Source organism: Psittacula echo, assembly GCF_963264785.1.
Source record: "Psittacula echo genome assembly, chromosome: 5".
NCBI lineage: Eukaryota > Metazoa > Chordata > Aves > Psittaciformes > Psittacidae > Psittacula > Psittacula echo.
This window is the reverse complement of record NC_137739.1, coordinates 18,094,119-18,114,649: the sequence shown is the minus strand read 5'-3', so window position 1 is coordinate 18,114,649 and position 20,531 is coordinate 18,094,119. Positions and strand designations below refer to the sequence as shown.

Here is a 20,531-nt window from a genome sequence, read left to right as displayed (position 1 = left end):
CACCACCTCTCCACAGCAAAGGAAGCAGCTGCTTATTCCCCTGAGGTCACCGCTGTCTCTGCAATTTAGGTCTGTCCTGTTCCCTTTGCTTCACATCCCTGCCATGGCAGGAGTGGTGAAGGTCTTACCCCACACTTGAGTCAACCCAATTCAATTCTGCATCCTCAGCACTGAGTACTGGAGCACCTGCAACTTCTTTAGTAAACCACAGCTTCAAACATCCTTAAGGGTGGGCAAAGATCAGCTAAATGATGCTGTGAGGGCTGCAGCGCCTCTGCTCTGGAGATCGGCTGAGAACTGGGCTTGTTCAGCCTGCAGAAGAGAAGGCTCAGCAGATCTTAGAGCAGCTCCCAGCGCCTAACAGGGGTACAAGAAACCTGGAGAGGGGCTTTGGACAAGGGCCTGTAGGGACAGGACAAGGGGGAATGGCTTTAACATGGCAGAGGGGAGACTGATGATCTTAAAGGTCTTTTCCAACCTGTTTGATTCTATGAATCTGTGGGGCAGAAGAGAGCCTGAGAAAGCCTGAGCTATTAAAGCCACACTGGTTAACCTGGCTAGCTAAGGCACAGAAGCTGCTCAGATTTCAAGGCAGCGTTGTGAAAGCAGAGGCAAGGAGTCTTATCCAAGAGAAGAATCTGGTTTGAGGAACACCAACTGCTTCAAGGAACTGGCAGGGTGCCTTCTGTGCACTAATCCCCAGGTGGGAGGGTGCACAGGACATCTCCAGGTTGCTGGTACACACCTGCCCCATGGTTTTGATTAAGGCCACACTCTCCCTACACACCCTGACATGACAACAAGCACTGTTCCTGCCTTAGCTCCTGCCCCACCTCCCCTGGCTGCCTGCACACACATGCCCACTCTCCTTTCACTATGTGCTTTGTTTCAGAAGGGGATTTCAGGCTTCACCAGCACCTGAACCAGCAAATTCTTCTGGCAGCTGCAGGAACACAAGGTGTTGAGGTGGCTGAGTTGGTGTGGGTGACTGCTGTCCACTCCCGGCTCCCCATAGCGGGCACCAGGCACAGCATGGGCAGGTTGGTGCAAGATAACAGCTGCTCTGTACTTCAACAACCAGCTGAGGTGGGTGGACTGGCTCCCTGCTGCTCACAAGGGAAAAGCAATCAGCTGAGAAAATGCTTTCCCTATTTCCACTCTCCGTACAATTAGGAGCAGATAATGACACCAAACCTGCCATCTCTGCTCCATGATGCAGACAAGAGCCTCTGAAGCAAGGCAGGGGCAGGGACTTTGGGGCTTCTCCAGAAGTACAAGGCTTCCCCCTTTGCTCCTCCTCTCCTCCAGCTCCCCTGGAAACTACTGAGCAGGACGCAACTGATATGAGGTTGACTCAAAGGGATGGGTGAACTGCTTTCATGTCCTCTCCCTGGCACGTAGTTTCATTTTTCCAGGTCACTACCACAGCAAATAAATATTTAAACATAGAAGAACTGAAAGGTTGCTTGTACAGCTGTGGCCACATTTCTACATGCATAAAAGAATGCAATAAATTAATTGCTGGCTAAACTCTGAATTCAAGAGAACTGCACCAGGAGTGAATGCTCCACAAATTAAAGACATGGTCTCAGTGTTCACAGAACCACAGATTGGTTTGGGTTGGAACCATTTCCATGGCCTCCTCTGGACTCACTCAAGCAGGTCCTTCAGTGGCACTTCTCTCCAAACAAGCCACAAACAGGATACATCAGAGAGATCACCTCACCTGGCTCCATAGACATAGAAGCAGTAGATATGGAAGGTCAGAAGTGCAATGATGTCAGAGAGGATGCAGAGAGCCACGGTCAGGCCCAGACAAGCCGACAGACCCACATACCAGAGGATCATCTCAATGAATGGGGACATCAGGTGTATGTAGCCTAGTGAACATTGCAGAGTGTCAGTGTTTGACTGAGATAACTTCCTGTTAACATTCTCAAAAGACTCTTTACCCCCCCGCCCTAGAACATTGCTCCAGAAATCATAGCTACAAAAATGTGGAAGTAAAACTGGCAAACTCCTTTAGATCATAACCACAGCTTCTCTGGGCAACCTGTGCCAGTGCCTCACCACCCTCACAGGGAAGAACTTCTGCCTAAGAGCTCATCTCAATCTCCCCTCTGTCAGGTTAAAGTCATTTCTCCTTGTCCTGTCACTACATGCCCTTCTACAAAGCCCATCCCTGTATTTCTTGTAGGTCCATCTTCTGTTTAGGAAGGCCAACAAAACCTCTCTTTCACCCCAGGTTCATGTCCAGGGGAGCAGCTCTGTGAGTAAGAGGAGAACATGTTTAGCTTGAAAAGAGCTAAACAAAGAGAGTCACCTTTTTCCACATGTGATCTACTTTACTAGATTTGTGTTCAGGTTCCTAATTACATTTTTAACTGCACACATCAACCTTCCCTGCAACCATCCCTCTCCTTTTGCTATTCCCACACAAGCCACCCTGTATGGCTTTTGTCAAGTAAACCAGAGCGGAGACACAGCCTCTTTCATCACTGAAGTGGAGCAAAGTCATAAAAACAAGACCATACCTGACTGGCGAGCACTGTAAATCAGTAAAATAACTAAGAAGTACATGTCCATCATGATGTACTCTTTCATCAAGAGGCTTATCAAGGAGAACAGGGGTGTGTTATTTCAAGAAGGAACTTGAAATTAGAAAACTGCACTAAGCTGAAGGCAGCACAAAGATTGGTGTGTGCATACTGGGAGCACACTTCTCATCCCAGTTCTATCAGCTGCCTCTTACATGGCAGAGACCACAAAAGCCTAAATAAGACTGAAAGCCTTCCCTTGGACACTCACCACTAACGGCACAGAGAAGCAAGCTCCGTTGTGAAGTGCACTTCTTGCAAAGCACCAATATAAGCACTTTACTTAATATGCATGACTTCCTTGTGTGGGAATCCAACCTTGGCTTGAGTTTTCACAGCAGGAGAAGACTCATAGACAAGTCTGTACTTGCAGTAGTGCATTCTGAATCATTATCCACCTCTAGGCAAACATTAAACACTCGGGAGGGAAGAGATGAAAAGAGAGGCTGAAAAGTTAAAACAACTGCACTTACTTATCCAAAGATGGATGTGGTAAAGGAAGAAGCGTCCCAAAACCTGATCCAAAGCTCGGTTCATTTTCAGTCCAGCTGGAGCTCCCATTAGCCACTGAAGCAGGTCCTGGAGCTCTTCAGCTACATGCTACAAACACATGGAAGGAATGCACTGAGATGAAAGACTGCTGCTGCACTGAACATGCCCGGTGTACTGCACATGCTGCCCCCTAAAGTGTTCTTACTACACCCTTCAAGCCAATGGGAATAAAAGGCCAAACAACTACTTTACAGACAAATAGGTAAATCAGGAATGCACCTTTATTGCTTGTTTACTGAATCCAAACATAACAGCAGAGAGGAAGTGGAACTGCTTAAATGGTCTCAGTGCTGGGAACATGAACCTAGTGTTAGTTTATCGCCATCTCTGGTAGGTGGCCAGTAGGACTTCTTGGCGTAATGAGAGTTCTTGAAGTAGACGGCAAATGCTGGTGCACAAATCAAGTTCTTTAGAGAGCCAGCTGAAAAGTCAGAACTGAGCAAGTAACCTATGGGCCAGGCTGTCAGGATTTTAAGAGTGGGAAGATGGCAGTGCACTCCTGGGCAAAAAAAAGTGGTTTTTTTTTACAAACAAAGAGAATCTCAGACTGGTTTGGGTTGGAAGGGACCTTAAAAAGCTCATCCAGTTCCAACCCCCTGCCATGGGCAGGGACACCTTCCACTGGACCAGGTTGCTCCAAGCCCCGTCCAACCTGGCCTTGAACACTGCCAGGCATGGGGCAGCCACAGCTTCTCTGGGCAACCTGTGCCAGCGCCTCAGCACCCTCACAGGGAAGAACTTCTGCCTAGAGCTCATCTCAATCTCCTCTCTGTCAGGTTAAAGGCATTCCCCCTTGTCATATCATAACCTCTATGTGTTTACAGCCTGGTAGAAAACACAATTATACAAATGTATTTAATATGTAAACAAACTTTCTCAATACCCTGTTGTGTCCTGGGCAAGATTAACCATGCTATATAGCACTGCTCTTGCCTACTACTGCCTTGTCTCTTGATGGAGAGATACCCATGGCATCTCAGTAAGGAAGAACCCCTCTGAATAACTGAGAAAAAGGCCTTATTTTCCTTATAAACCTCCATCCCTCATTTGAGGATGTAAATAGCTCTTCCCCAAATCACTGTGGGCTTAGACTCACAATTTCTGGTGATTTCATCCAGGCTGATGTATTTACTGATTTTCTCTTTCCATCCCACTCCTCTGCTGGAGGTCCTCCTTGCAGTGGACAGGGCAGAAGATGTGGTAGGTCTGTTCCTTGGTAGTTTGCACCTGACCTACTCACCTAAGCTGAAACCAGTGGTGAAATCCATTGACCAGGCTGTGACTGAGGTAGCTGAGAGTGGGAACCTCCAGCAAACAGCTGGGGAACATACCTGGGAGAAGTGCCCTTTCCCACTGTCTCACATGAACAGGCATTGTGAGTAAAAGCTTCAACCTCTGAAAATCCCACTTGTGCTGCTTTATAAATAGACTGGTTTTAATATTTAACATGTTGGACTGGTAACTTAGAAAAAGCATTTGGGGATTTTAATGAAATATTTAAATGCTTGAAACCAGCAAGGCTGGGCTTCAGCACTGAGTACTTCTGGAGCTCCCAGTCCCAGAGGTGCTACTGAATCCTGACAGGGACACAGCTCGGGAAGGTGTCCTGGCTTGCTCTTGTTTAGCAGGGCAAGGCACTTCAAAACAGAGTCCAAAGGCATAACCTCGCAGCCTGTTTTCCTGCCAGATATTTTAGGACTGATCAATAGCAATCAGAATCAGGAAAGGTGACTGGGAGCCCAGTTCTCCTGTTGCAGTTATGAACATTAAGCCAGTATCAAAAAATAAGATGCAGTGAACTGGAAGCGTTTCATAAAGCTGTGTAAGGACATTACCAAACTGGAGACTAAAGCTAACAGATGAGAACACTGTGGAAATAATTTCTTTACTGTCATGCTCTTCTGTCTAGTCTCCATATGCAGAGGGGTCTAATGCTGATGGGACATGGCCAGAAAAGGACAAAGTGCAAGTGGGATACAGGTGGGAATAGGAACATACTACATCCAATTACCTCTAAGCCCCAATAATACTCTTGGAGGCAGGATCTATGGTAAATATTTAACTGTTTCAAAGAGATTCAGCTTAAGAAAAAGAGACATCAGCAAGGATAAAAGAGGTGAAGGAGGAAGAAAAGAAGATGGTTTATCACAGAATCCTAGAATCCCAGACTGTCTTACGATTCTAAGGAAGGAAACTTAAAACTCATCCAGTTCCAACTCCCTGCCATGGGCAGGGACACCTTCCACCAGACCAGGTTGCTCAAAGCCCTGTCCAACCTGGTCTTGAACACTGTCAGGGATGGGGCAGCCGCAGCTTCTCTGGGCAACCTGTGCCAGTGCCTGAGCACCCTCACAGGGAAGAGCTTCTGCCTAAGAGCTCATCTCAATCTCCCCTCTGTCAGGTTAAAGCCATTCTCCTTGTCCTGTCCCTACAGGCCCTTGTCCAAAGCCCCTATCCAGAAGGGTATTTTTTTAATAAGCAGTTCTTTTGAAAACAGACAAATGTAGCACTATGAATCAGGTATGTTTGAAGGAAGACTGTCTTGTGGAAGGCAAACCCAAGGACAACCATTGGGAAGCCTGGTGGAATTGAGAGGAAGGAGGAGAATAAGAGGTGTGAGGGTACACGTTTTCCATTATTGTATTTGAAAGCCTGCTCCCAAAATCAGTCCTTCCTACTGCACACAGCCCCTTGCCAGTGACTCCCTAGGTGGCTCTGAATCACATCTGCCTCATTTACTGACAAAAGCAACTTGTTATTACAGCCAGCCCAGCACAGCTCATCAAGCTGTGAAAGTGGGAGCTGCGTTGAACGGTGTCTTGTGCATCAGCAACAATTGCTAAGTGCTGATTTGAGAACCATTGTATCAGGGGATGACGAATGCTGGGTAGGGAACATGGCCTGATCCTCACGTCAGCAGGCTCAGCTTGTGATCCTGGCAGTTGTTGAGAGCCAAAATAACCTACCTGCATTTGCTTCCTTCCAGAGAGATGTCTGCTAGGAAAAAAATGAGCACTGCATCCAGTCCCCACACAGCTACCATTCCATTCTGCCAATGTTAAAATCAATCAAACCAGTGAGGTTATACATTATAAAAGCTTAGTTTGTCAATACTAAAATCAATCAAGCCAATAAGGTTAAAATAAGGTTATGTATCATAACCTTATACTACATAATAATCTTACAATATACATAATGTCCTATTTACTAACAGATACAGAGCTGTAAGGTCAATGCCACCATCAGATCTTGGGCATGTATCAAAAGCAGAATATGAAGGAGCATTAGGGATGGAAAAGTAACTCATTCTACACATAGGAATGTCTGTCTTACTGAATCTGGCAACACATAAGCACTTGAGAGAGCCCAAGTGATGGGAATAATGCGTACCAGGTGGACACTCAGCAGCAAAGAGGAAACCTACTGCTGCATGGCTAGGGGGAGATTTTGCTGTCATCCTGGAAAAGAAACGGTGCTGGCTTGCACACCACATGCTGAAGTCACTGGGATATTTTGGGATTACTCAGATCTTCATTTTTTAAGGTTTGCACATAATGCATATAAATCAATGCCCACTAAAGGCAGTAAAATGACTCCAAACGATTTTATGTCCACAATCTTGAAAGAAAAATGGAAGGTTGGAAAGTTAGAAAAGTTGTAAGTGGCCTGAACTGATAAGCTTGAAGAAGCAGAAAGGCACCGACTGACAACCAGGGAGGAGTTAGCACTTCCAGGAAAATAAGTAAACAGCTCCTGGAGATAGCAAGGGAATGAAGTCTGCATGTGCAGGAGACATGTTGAAAATAACTGACACCATGATGTGTGAGTTGAGTGACAGACGAGCTAAATACCTGAAAAAGCAGCTCCCAGAAGGAAGCCTGTCCAGGAGAGGTGCAGCGATTGGACACACCTTGAGCATGAAGAGCATCCATCTGCCAGAGACAGTGGGCAGATGGAACCCCTCCTGGAGCCACCTGTGCAAACAGGAATGTGGCCAAAAGCCACTTCCTCACAGACTTGTTAAGAAATCAGATTTCTGAGAGCCGGACACTTACAGTAATCCCACAGGGAGAGCTCTAGAGAACTTAAACTTCTCCTGCAGAAATATCTGTAAGGGAAAAGACTTCGGAATAAGACTCAGAAAAATAATTTTAGTGTATAGGTCTAATACAAGAGTAAGTGTATTGCAAGAATTGTGGTCCTTTCTACCCCACCACTGCTGCTGAATAGCATCAATCCTTGAAACATGCAATCATTAGAAGTTTGACCATGGAAGATAACAAAAGGAGCAATAATTGTGACCCACAGCTGAGCTGGACACATACACACTTGTGAAAGCACAGCATGAATGAGAATTATGAGACCTATCTATGGCTTGTACAATTAAAAGGTTAAGACAAGCAGCTCATCCTCAAGGGAAATGTGAGCTCTTCCCAAAACCAAAAAAAAATAAAAAATAGCACAAGTAGGAAAAATAAATTGCTGCTGGAATTCTCTAATCAGAATAAAATCCCTCCCAGCCAAGAAGCTGGAGAAAGAACAAAGAGAGAACGTTCTCCAGCTGCTAGGAAGGAACTGATGGGAAGATCCACTTTTGCTCCCAGAAATGAAAAGAAAGTGGGCAGAGAAAGGATTAGGTTGTGCAGCCACATGACAGCACTCAACACTGGCTGCACATGTATTCCCAAAACACAGAAGCTCTTAAAATGGACCTGACTTCAGATTAACGGTCTGGTGCCCAGCCTCTGAAGTACATTATACGATCCGTACTGCCACTAAACAGATATATTGGAGTACTGCACCTAAAATGAACCACCAGAAAAGCAGGCTAGTGTGAGTCAGACTTGTTCTTCATGAATTTATGCTGATGTGGAGGGATCTTAGTGGGCAAGAGGAGTTACGGTTGAGAAAATCACAGAACACGGCAAGCTTTCCTACTTCATCATCTGCACACCAGAGCTCTGAGACAGGGTTTCATGTGTTTGTACCTCAACTAGCTCATGCCTTTGGATTTCCCCATAAAATTCCTTTCCACGAGCACTGCTGCAGTGCTTACCAAGTTTGACTTTTCAGCAGTTTATCAGATTCAACCCAGGTTACAGCTTTTTTCCACCCTCCAACACCCCATAAAGGAACAACTTGAGGACACTTCCTGTCGACTTCAGAATAAAAGTGTTCTGGCTCGATAAGCACCCAACCTGCAGCTGCAGATCTCTGGCCAAGCCCTAATTGTCACTTTAGGAGCTGGAGCAGCCCTGGTTAAACAACTAATTACTATTCACTGAACATGCAAAGCAGGGCTGTGTTTCTTTTGAGCAGCCCCAGCTGGCTTGATTTGAAGATTTCGCTGCTCTTGAGGAGATATAATTTGCATGACTTCAGACAGGACTCTCTCTGAAACCCTTGGGGTTAAGGCATTGCCTCCTGACCACTACCCCAGGCAGCAAGAGCTGGTCAGTACCCACAGCAGGTCAAAAAGAAATGGCTTTCGCCAGACTTACATCAGCCACAGGGATGAGAGTGTCAGCAAGGTGACCAATTCGGTTCTTTCTATACAGCCAGGACATCAGCAGTATCCCCAGAGCCACATCAATCAGTAGAGAGACAAAGATGTTGGCTTTTCTGCATGCATGATAAAGAAAAAGGGTGTTAGAGAAAAAGGAAAAAGAGTGTTTCATGCTTCAGTGACAATTGTTGGGTTCACTTACACAGCATCTTTAACATCCCAGGGACACCAGGGCAATTCACTGAAGGGGCACATTATAGAGATCTTTTGACTTTCAGTGGTGTGCTGCTACTTCAGTGGCCAAGCATGGAGCCACTCAGGGTCTGCCACAAACCCTTTCTTAGTAAGGGGATCAAAGAGTGGGATTGAAGCTACAAAAAAGAACGTCACACAAAGTGTGTATATACATACACATGGGGGGGGGAATTTACCAATAACTAAGGCCACCAGCACTTGGCAGCATCCACATGGAGATCCGGTGGCTTTCCAAGAGGTATACTTTAGTGGAATGACTAGTTAATGTAATAAATAGTGTTTCTGGGTACAGGCATGTATCCAGGAGGGTTCCTGAACTGCCCCTTTGCTGCTAAGAGGTTCTGAATGAATTCCATGATGTGAATTATTCAGGAAATCAGCCTAAACAATCACAGTTACTTTTGGCCTTCAAATCTGCTGATCTATTTTAAGTGTTCCCTGGGAGTCTATTACTGCAGGATCAGAGAACCCCACAGAACAAGCCTCACTATGTAATGGCTGTAGGGCATTCAGTATCTGCCTCAGATCTCTACCTCTCCCTATTCCACTTGCTGTGCTGTGTTTGCTTTTTCTATTACACTGACTTTGCTACTGTGGTTGGAGTCTCTGCTCTGCAGTTACTGCAAGAAAAATTCCCCAAAAGAGTGGGTGGAAGTGGGCAGCATTTAAACCTTCCTAATCTTATGGGAAGTGCCACTGAATACTGATTGCAGTTTCTGGTTAACAGCAGCACATGTGAAAGCACTGAGCCTGTGGGAGTACCTATAGCAGAGCATTACACACGTGGTGCAGAATAAGCTTTCTGTGGGCAATATCCTAGTTGCCTTTCCCAGGCTAGGGAAAAGGCATATATCTGGTATGATTAATGTAAACAGAGTGTAGAGTAAAGATCTGAAACTAGCAGGGACTAGAGCAAGGAAAGTGGCATGACCTGGTGCAGTGAGGACTCTGTAGTGCTCTGTGGGCACAGGATCCATGGTTTGGGCTCCCCAGAGGGGACAGGGCTAGAGCAAAGATGTGCATGGCTTTCTGCGTACTCCATACCTCATGAGTTGAGTCTGGGTTTGAGCCTTCTTGTTACTGCTGATGATCTGGAGGTGCTGCAGGCGATGTCCCAGCTGCTCACAAGTTGAGAGTTTGCTCCATAAGAAAGACAAAGGCCAAAACTTGAGCACCCTGCAGAAACAGCATGGGAATGTGCTTGCTGTTGCCACACAGCAGGCTGGCCAGCATGCAACTCCATGCAATACATGCAGCATGAATTTAAGGTTGCGCAACCAGAGACAGTGTCAACATATTACCATTACAGAGTATCAGATGTTAACTGCTTTCTTAAAAGTTGACAGAATTAAGGCAGTTAATTCTTTCCAGACCAAGGCACCTAACGCAGACAACCCAACCTCTCATTTCCATTCTGTAAACACACATGCCTTGCTCTTCCAAGGAAGCCACAAGGCAGTCCTGATTCCACCCTGTGTTTTGGATGCATCCCTGGGATAGCACACTGCTCTGAGTCTCCAGGAAACTGGAGTCAAGGCAGTTGTGTCTACAGCACAACCACCCAACAACACAGCGTAACTGCTGCACAAACCCCAATCTGGTGTGAGCTTGGTGTAACAAAAGCTGTGTTCCTCCTGCAGTTTCTGTTCCTTTCTCCCCTCTTTTCTCTTTCTTCCACTTGATCCTTTTTTTTCTTTATTACTTCCAAATTTCTTTCTCGGGGTCTTCACTTCTACCTTCTCTGCCAGGGGTGACCAGCACTATGTAGCTAACATAACATTTAGCATTTAATTAAGTTTCAAAGTTAACATCCGCATTAGGCTTGTAGGGGAGGAAACATTCACATGGTTCTCTTATTATGACTCAGAAGAAAAGTACTAAATGACGCTCAATTATGTTGGGGAGTTACTTTTATTACCACACAACCTATAAAGAAAGGAATGACTGTGATTTGTGTAATGACACCTCTGGATCTGGCCGGTTAAGAAGGCACAGCAGTGGTACAACAACACAAAGCACCATGTTGTTTGTGGGGAATAAATATGCATGGCGATGTAATTTGGATCACTTCTTTCCTGTACCCAGTGGTTGTTTCACTATTTTCACAGTGTTCCACTGTTTCTTGTTAAGGGTCCAGGAATCTCTGCTCACTTTTAGTCACTTTCTTCATCTCTCTTACTGCTTTGGTATGTTCCAAATGCAGTTTACATTCATTCCAAATGCTAAAATTATTCCTCATATCCTGCTTTGCTTTTGGAATTGTACAGCTGTTTGGATCATGAGTGATGCCCCAGCAAAGGGTGCATGCCTTCCCTAGATTTCACCTGGAGGACCAGCCTCGTGGCCAGCAGCACAGTGCCTTCAGGATTGGCCAGGGCAAGACTTAAGATGGGCAGACTGAGGCTCTGGCTGCTCTTTATACATTAATACACAAATCGCAAGGGTTTGGCTTATTCTAAACTGGAGTTGCTACCCCCTTCCTCCCCACAGCCTCCTGAGCCCTTTCAGCTGTCCTTCATGCAAGGTTTGTCAGCATAAAACCAACCAGAGTGCTGAAGTGCCCCCTTTGTCCTCCCCATTCAGGTTCCAGACACATTGTTTCCGAAATACATGCAGTGTGCTCTGAATCATTCTGCTTAATTTGAGGCCTCCAAGTTACTCAGCTCTTCATTACAGCCTCCCACCTTAGAGACAAATGAATGCACTGCTCTTCAGCTGCCTGTCAGGAGGTGATATCTAAAGTGGCGGAGGAAGGAGCACAGAGCGGGGGAGGGAGGCACAGGGAGGATGGCACTGGCCACTGATCTCACAGACCTGGGATTGCAGATCCACCAAGACATGAGTGCAGATGAGTATTCTCTTCCTATTATGTCCTAGCCCAGTGGTTACAGATTCTGGTGTGGCAAATCTTTGCTAGAGCAAAGAATTGCACTTGAAATGCAAAGAAGGAGAAAGGAGAAATGCTCTACCTGGGAGGTTATTTCCAGATGGCTGAAGGTGAAACACGACTGCTCAAACCAGCAGGTGCCAGACCACCTCACTTCAAGCAGAAAGCAACAGCTCTGGGGCCCTGTGTTAAACACTCATTGGGCTGAGAGCCTCCCCATCCTCTCCCAGCAATGTGTCCCACCATCCACTGCTGCTCCACAACTCCCCAAGACAGAGGCAGCCAGATGTGGGTGACCCACCGAGCAGACACCCTGCTTGAAGGAAAGGGCAGGCTGCTGCTCTCTTCTGCCCAAGGAATGTCTTGTGCAAGAGAGAATGATTTCCAAAGCAGCCTCATACCCAGCAGCACCCAGTGACACGCACACAAACTGCAGGCTGCCAAGGGTGAACACAGCTCCTGGATGGAACAGGACAGGCCCACAGACACAGCAGAGGTCTGTGCTTGTCTGTACTGCGACTGACTCTTCTTCTCACTTAACATCAAAAGGACAACCTCTATTTCACTTACACACTTTCTTTGGAAAGTAAACACATACATGTACTTATTTAAATAAATACAGAATCACAGAATCCCAGACTGGTTTGGGTTGGAAGGGACCTCAAAGCTCATTCAGTTCCAACTCCCTGCCATGGGACACCTTCCACTAGACCAGGTTGCTCCAAGCCCTGTCCAACCTGGCCTTGAACACTGCCAGGGATGGGGCAGCCACAGCTCCTCTGGGCAACCTGTGCCAGCGCCTCAGCACCCTCACAGGGAAGAACTTCTGCCTAAGAGCTCATCTCAGTCTCCCCTCTGTCAGGGTAAAGCTATTCCCCCTTGTTGTGTCCCTACAGGCCCTTGTCTAAAGCCCCTCTCCAGCTTTCTTGTAGCCCCTTTAGGCACTGGCAACTGCTCTAAGGTGTTCCCAGAGCCTTCTCTGCTCCAGGCTGAACAACCCCAATATACATATGTAAATATATATATACACATATATATATAAAACAACCCAAATATACAAACATACTGCAAAAAGTTCAGCATAACAATTGCAAGATGTGCTACGGTAGCTCTCATCTCTAGGAGTATACAGGAAGAAAGCCAAAAATATTTCTTGCATGGTCTCTTCCCCCTGTGCACACTGACAGTGTGCTGCCAGAAATGCTCCCACTTGTTTACCATGCAGGATATAGAATGACTTGCATGACTATGTACTTTCAGAAGTACAATGGAAAACCAACCATATAAAACCCAAACAAACAAATAAACAACTCCAAAACAGTGACACTGTGTTGCTGCATTATTTAGGCAGCAGTAGATCTTTGGAGTATTTCCAGATATATGGAATTTTAGCAATAAATTAACATAGCCTGCAGGAGTAAATCTTGATTTTCCAATTCACTTTGTGTTCCAAGAGTGAGAGTGGATTTTTCAGCTATCAGATGAAAAGCAATCTTTCCAAATCTGGATCACATGCACATATAAAACCTTCATTGATCACAACTCCTGGCTGTCTTTCTGCTCCTTGCGGGAGCAGTGCCTGCTTTCCAGATGAGGAACCGGAGATTAGGGTGTTCGTAAATGGGCTTTTTTTACAATGAGCACACAGAGTTTATTGCCTCAATACTAAATCATCATGATGTCCCCAACAACACACTAGAGACCTGCAGTGGTAATGGAAATCCTGACAGGAGGCCCTCTGAAGAGATTTGCAGTGGCCACCCCTTAGCACAAGGTGGTGCTGGAGAAATGCCTTACTTTGAGATGTACAGGACTTGAGAGCACTGGATCAGCTTGGATGGATATCAGCGCTTGCTTCTGGAGATTCCTAACGCTGCTGCCCTGCTTCCCCAGTGCAAATACCCAACAGTGGCCACTCCAAAAAGCCCCAAGCCTCTGCAGCATGAGAGGACATCACTCATCCCTTTCTTTAGCTTTTCAAAGATTAGTATCCCTTAATATCACAAAAATCTGGGAGAGAAAGAAGATCTGTGACCAGAAGCAAAAATCTGGTAGAACTTATTTTACAGGATATTCTGTTCCAGCACAGGGAGAAGGGGATTGGATTGGAAAGACTCTTGAACGTAACATCTCGAACCCTCTCTGCCTTGTATTTGTTGGCACAAAGGAGGTTGTACCCCATATTGCATGCTAAATTGAACCAAATTACATTAAATTACTTGAGAAGGTCAAGCAGGAGGCATAAAGCCAGGCGCTAATCTCTGTTCTCCAAGACTGATGTTTTAAAACACCTGTAAGGTAAGTAAATGTCAGCATACTCTGAAGTCAGAATAGCTCCCAATAAACTAGGTAGCAGCTATCTGTGCCCAACCTGCCAGACTGAACTCGAGCTTCCAAGATATGCTCAGACTGCGGCCTTCTGGAGACCTGTGAGACTTGGGCTTAACCTCACCCTAAGCCTGGTCTGAGTTCCAGCACTGATCGAGGTGGGCAAGTCTGACCTCGAGACTAAGTGCCTATGCACAAAAGGATCATCTTGTTTGTTGGTAGTCACACATAGCCCACAGACAGCCAGAAAAAGAACCTTCAGAGCTCTCCACAAAGTTCTGACTTAGTTACCACTAACAACCATTAAAGCACAGTCAGTGTCTACAGAACAGTCCCAGGATCCAGTGGTCTCTGATCAGGTTTGGGTTTGACCCCAAATCTCTTCCAATGCAGTAAACCAAAAATGGGCAGGTTTCCTTTGTGTCCCTATATGCATAACCCAACTGGTCAGAAAATCTTTGCTTATGAAGAGTTTCACTATAGATTTTTTATGACAGTACCATACAACTGGAAACCTGTTAAAAGATTCCATTTCCATACCCTTAGGCTGTACTTGAGAAGATTTATCCATGAACACAGTAGTAGCTGTTATCCAAATTTCATATCCAAAGTGTCCCCTTGCAGCTTGGAACCTCAACTCCACTCTCTGGCACAACCGCTCTAGGCAGGCTGACCTTTATAATGAGGGGCTTCTTCCCTTAAAATCTGCCCAGAATTCCCCTTTAGTGCAAGCACTTGGCACACATTACATCTGAAGCTTCCTATTTAGTTTCATGGCTGTGACAACGGCATTTCACCACAGATTCTTGGAGACCAGTGTTCCCTGTAACCTGCTCTAAGGTGCTGAGATTGCAACACCACTATCTGTCAGAGAGATGATGGATTTAGACACACTATTTGCTGATGTTTCACAGCAGTGGAGGGTTCACAGCTGTGACTCGGTACTCCCTGTTTGCTATCAAGCCACTGAGGAGATCCCCATGTCATTCTGTCAGCCATGGAATAGCTGGAAATCTAAGGTTTCAGCTGCAATGAAACTGAAGTGAGGCTGAGCTACCCCTGCTGCAAATGGGGAGAAGATCAGTGCCTCCTCAGAAAGCCTCACAGCTCCCTAAGAGCTCTACCACATTTGAGGAAGCCTCCCCAGACAAGACCAAGTGCTAGGTCCTGCCCCTGGGTTGGGGCAATTCCAAACACAAATACATTGAGCAGCTCTGAGGAGAACAGCTTCTCACTGCCAGAGAGGAGACTGAGATAAGCTCTCAGGCAGAAGTTCTTCCCTGTGAGGGTGCTGAGGAGCTGGCACAGGTTGCCCAGAGAAGCTGTGGCTGCCCCATGCCTGGCAGCGTTCAAGGCCAGGTTGGACGGGGCTTGGAGCAACCTGGTCTAGTGGAAGGTGTCCCTGCCCATGGCAGGGGGTTGGGACTGTATGATCTTTAAGGTCCTTTCCAACCCAAACCAGTCTATTATTCAACATTCAGTAGCAGCTCTGTGGCAGCCTGTGTCCAACAGAACAATTTAGTACTAACTGTGTTTCTCACTAGAGTTGAGCAGGAACCCTGCAAAAGCCTAAATACGAATCACATTTCCAAGCAAAACGTAAGCTGGCAGATGCTGTACCACTTACCTGCTCCTGCAGATCCCAGAGACAAGTGAAAGCAGGAATGTCAGCAGCATGCATGCAGGCACAGAGGCCTGCTTCATCAGCTCCACAATGATACTGGCTTCAGTGCCATCTGACTGCCAGTGGGTCAGCTTGATGGGCCCATCGTCATACCTGTCCGTCATGAAGAGTATCTTACTCTTTGCAACTGTGTGGAAGATGGCAGAGAGGTTTGAAGCGTCGTCTGTCTCGTGGTCAGTGGAGGTAGCTGTGTCCAAAGGTGGATGCAGATGGGAAAGCATGACTTTGCGCTGGTCATAGTATATTAAGATGACTTCTTCCTCCTTAGGGTTGTTAGAGTGTTTCTGAAAAGTAGAACAGCTCCAGAATTTGCTGTCTCCCTCTTTGCTTATCTGAATCCATGGCTCATGGGAGAATATTGTCCCAAGGTCTTCCAAGAACTTACTGAGATTCTCTTCTTTCTCCTGCTTGCTGTTGCTCCAGGAGCCAAGCACAGAAACACTGACTTTAGTCACCCGTTGGACTTCACTGAGATACTGCTTCACCTGGAAGGGAATGAAAGGGAAATGCACCACGGCAAGGATGACAGCAGAGCTCTGCTCCGAGAGCCAGCGGCCGACCAAGATGCCACTTTCTGCTGAGGAGCAGCATGACGGGAAGAAGACCTTAAGTACCATGGCAGTGATGCTGGAAGAATGGGACACCTGCCAAGAAACACAGACATAAAGCTTGAGAATGGTGATTAAATACAAGGAAAATGGGAGCTGACCAGAAGACTCAGGGGAGCAACCAAGTTCTAAAACACTAAGTCCAGCCACCTGCACAATGACATTGGTGACAGCCAACAGATAAGATACATGTCAAAGAAGCATTTAGGAAGTTCCTGATAATCTGTGGTTTTTGAAGTGAGGGGTGGTGAGCCTGGAGTTTCTCAGCAAAGCCTTTCCCTGAGTCCTGGAGCAGTCCTTCATCACTGTACACTGATAAGCACAGCCCATTGGAGCAGCCAAGATCAGGAACCCATCCAGGCTCAGATCTTGGATCTGACACTGCATGTGCTTGAGCACTTCCTAGAGCAGGGACTACATCGTACTGCACCATGATGCCTCAGGAATATTTCCTCCTATGACTGACAATCAAATACTGGGTTATGTTATAAAGCCAGATAATTTCAGAGCCTCCTGTGTGCTCTGCCACAAATTCACTGAACAACCTTGGGCAGATCACTCATCTCATCTCACTTCCCTCATCTGAAAACAGAAATAATTTTTTCAAAACGGACTACACTGGTTAACTGATTGAAGTTTCTGTAGCTCTTTTAATTCATTAGATACAAGACCCTAAAAAAGGAGAAGAATCTCTATTTTAACAGTGTTCTTTATCTACAATGTTTTCCTTTGTGTCATTAAAACACATCTGAATGGCTTTACAAGATTTAAAAAAAGGAGCTTTGAGGCAGTTGACAATGTCTCTTTAAATAAGGTGGAGGTTTCTAACAGGAATATAATCGTTGTAAGGAGGGCGCTGGCGCAGAACAGTCGGACTTCAATGCCCATTGCCCTTTCCTGTCCTTCAGAGCTTTGTTAGAGCTGTGAAAACTCCGCAGGCCCCCGGGCTGGCTCCTCTGTGAGGGATCAGTCAATTGGAAAGAGCAGCACAGAGGGTATTTACACCACACACAGAGGATGCACAATGTGAAGGTCCCTGGTGCGTTTGGGTTTCTCTTTTTAATACAGGACAATTGATCCAGTAAATCTCAGCACCTGGCAATTTGCTCCATGTGGAGGAGGCAATGGGGAAGTAGCAAAGGAGAGTGATGAACCTGCTCCTAGCCCCACAGTCCTGCCAAGCACAGCAGTAGAAAATGTCTGCTCACAGATGGGTTGTCAGCCCCTCCAGGCAGCAAGGTGAAGCTTCCTTGGTGCACAGCTCACTCCTCCCAGGGGAAAAGCACCACAGTTGCTGTTATCTGCGAGTAGCAGTAGTTTGGATTTTTTTCCTGGGATTGAATTTTCCCTTTTCATAGAATCCCAGACTGATCTGCATTGGAAGGGACCTTAAAGCTCATCCAGTTCCAACCCCCTGCCACAGGCAGGGACACCTTCCACTAGACCAGGTCTTTCACCATCCCCATACTGGATTTTCATTCTTTTCCCCTAAGACCCACAGACACACTCTCAGGAAAAAGGAAATAAATTACATGAATACAGGGGCTCTGAAAGGTGAAATGTGGCATGTTCATGCACACATATGCTCAGAAATTATTTAAAATAGTATGTTCAGCTACAGTGATAACATTATAGCTATATCGCAGTACCAAAACCTTACAAGTAGAGTTTACCAATAACTAAATATTCCAAAAACTGAAATTGAGCTCAGTATTTTAAAGAACTTAGGGAAAAATTAGGAAAATAAGTTCTTCAATGAGTTTTTCAGTATTTCTATTTTAATTACCAAACCTATGATCAGAAATATTGGACAGTTGATTTTTTATTCTTTTTCCTCAAGAGATGTCACAGTTTGAGATTGTTGCTACAAGAAACTTCCAGTGTCTCTGCACAGCTGACCTTCTTAAAGGTTTGTCCATCCATAGGACATATCAGAGAAGAATTATCAACTGACTCAATTCAAACATTTATTTTTCACTGAGGTTTTTGTTTTATAGATAGCCACAGATATCTGGGAAAACTTCTCACTAAGGACAAACATTTCTCATCCTTATCTTGTCTACTTTGTGAGTTTTTCTTTTTCCACCTTCCCCAACCTTTTAAATTAACTTAGTTTTATGGTACTTTGGCTATGGCTCAGGTCAAATAATACCCAAGCACATCATCTGTCCTTTGGCTGCTGTGGACGTTATGGGCAGAAGAGAAGAATCTTGATACAATTTTCAGGCTGCACTAAACACCTCGATAGTTGTAAACCAGCTGATCAACTATTCATATGTTAATGTGGCATAACGCAGTAACAGGGGAGCTCAGGTGGCAAGGCTGGTATTCCCAAATCCACAGCTGGTCGTGCAACCTACCTTATCTATTTCAATAGACTGTTTGAAATTCAAAGTTGACATTTTAAATGTCACCACAGTCAACTGTTACACTGCTGCTTTTAAAAGAAATATCATAGAATCACAGACAGGTTTGGGTTGGATCTTGAAGATCACCCAGTTCCAACCCCTTCCACAGGCAGGGACACAATATCCTACACCAATATGCTTAGTCCCTGCTCATAAGGTGCCTAAAGTCTTCCAGATCTGCCCATTTCTGCTGGAAACCCCTACCTTTTCTCAAGATGCCACAGAGCATCAATGCAACAATCATGGGCACAACAAAACCAACAATGGATACCACCTAAAATGCATTTATCAAAGAATCCCAGACTGGTTTGGGTTGGAAGGGACCTTAAAGCTCATCCAGTTCCAACCCCCTGCCATGGGCAGGGACACCTTCCACTAGACCAGGTTGCTCCAAGCCCCGTCCAACCTGGCCTTTAACGCTGCCAGGGATGGGGCATTTAATTTGCTGGTTTGTGAACAAACAACTGAAAAAAGGATCCAGGAATAATTCACTTCAGAATTTTAGGCAGAGAAGCACAGACAACAGCTGGATGCGCCCTCTTCTCCCCACACAGGCTGCTCTGTCACTGTCACCATGCCAAGGGGTGCTGGCCCCTTGGCTGACCCACGCCTGAGCATAGAACCATAGAATCAACTAGGTTGGAAAAGACCTTGAAGATCATCAAGCATCCTGAGGTCTTACACAGGGTTCAGGCCACCAGGCCAGGAGATACCGAAGGCAGCAGCAAGCTGGTCTCGGCTGCCCCAGGGGTACAGGAGCAGGGCTGTATGCCCACAAACCCCATCAGCTTCGGGCTCATCCACCTCTCTGTGGGTTTCACACGCGCTCTTAGTGCAGGGTGAGCTGACAGACAGCAGCACCGCCGTGCCTCCCTGACACCCTCCTCCCAGCCTAGGGCAGGCTGAACCACTACCCCCCGGCCCTGGGCTGCCTCCGAGCCCTGCGGGACACCGCCCTGCCGCCCGGCCCAGCCCCGAGCCGCAGCAGCCGGTAAGAGCGGGCACCGCAGGCCTCGGCTGGAAGGGAGCCCCGGGCCGGCAGAGCCCCACTCCCCGCACCGCCCCGCGCCTACCGCCCGCTCCGCAGCGCCCGCCGCTTCCGGGGCCGGGCTGTGCACCGCGGCGGGGCCGGCCGCCGCCGGGGCCCGGGTTGCCGCGTTCCGCCTCGTGCCGGTGCCTCGCTCCCGGCCCGCGCTGCCCTTTCCCCCGCGTTTGCAGGCACCGCGGCGCGGCTGTGCCCTGGCTCACCCGGCAGCGCCGATCACCGCAGCTCTCCCCACGCCTTCCCGCGGCGCCGAAAGAGGCGCGAGGCAGCGGCTGAGCCGGCCGATAAGGAACGCCCGGCCCTCGGGCAGACGTGCCGTCACCGAGGCCTGGGCGCGGCATGGGCTCGCCTTCCCTCACGGGACCCTGTTGTACCCCATTCCTTAAGCCTGGGAACTTGCCATCCCTCATGCGACCCCATCGTCCCCCATCCCCAAAGGCTGGGGACCCCGTCGTCTCTGATCCCCGGAGGCTGGGAACTCGCCTTCCTTTGTGGAACCTCATTGCCCCTCATTCCCAAAGGCCAGGGGCTCGCCTTTCTTCACAGGACCCCGTTGTCCCTCAATCCCCGAAGGCTGGGAACTCACCCGTGTGTGCCAGTGCCCAGAAGGTTCCCTCCCGTCACCCTCAGTGAGAGGAGGCCAGGAGGGTGGCAGGAGCTC

At 47.0% G+C, this 20,531-nt stretch overlaps 1 protein-coding gene across 9 annotated transcripts in view; it reads right to left on the bottom strand.

Annotated features, from left to right (window-relative positions):
* PIGQ (phosphatidylinositol glycan anchor biosynthesis class Q) overlaps positions 1-20,120 on the bottom strand; it is a 35,734-nt gene extending 15,614 nt beyond the window's left edge. For 5 of the 9 annotated variants that reach the window (XM_080617306.1, XM_080617308.1, XM_080617309.1 and 2 more), the window contains exons 1-6: positions 19,899-20,109; positions 15,753-16,453; positions 9,955-10,086; positions 8,651-8,771; positions 3,071-3,197; positions 1,727-1,880 (exon numbers count right to left, since the gene is read on the bottom strand). In XM_080617306.1, coding sequence (XP_080473432.1) covers positions 1,727-1,880; positions 3,071-3,197; positions 8,651-8,771; positions 9,955-10,086; positions 15,753-16,426 — 1,208 coding nt within the window. In that variant the 5' untranslated portion in view covers positions 16,427-16,453; positions 19,899-20,109. Of the gene's footprint in view, positions 1-1,726; positions 1,881-3,070; positions 3,198-8,650; positions 8,772-9,954; positions 10,087-15,752; positions 16,454-19,898 lie in introns of all 9 variants that reach the window. The other 4 variants (XM_080617312.1, XM_080617311.1, XM_080617314.1 and 1 more) reach the window with 4 other exon arrangements.
* Between the last annotated feature and the right edge of the window lie 411 nt (positions 20,121-20,531).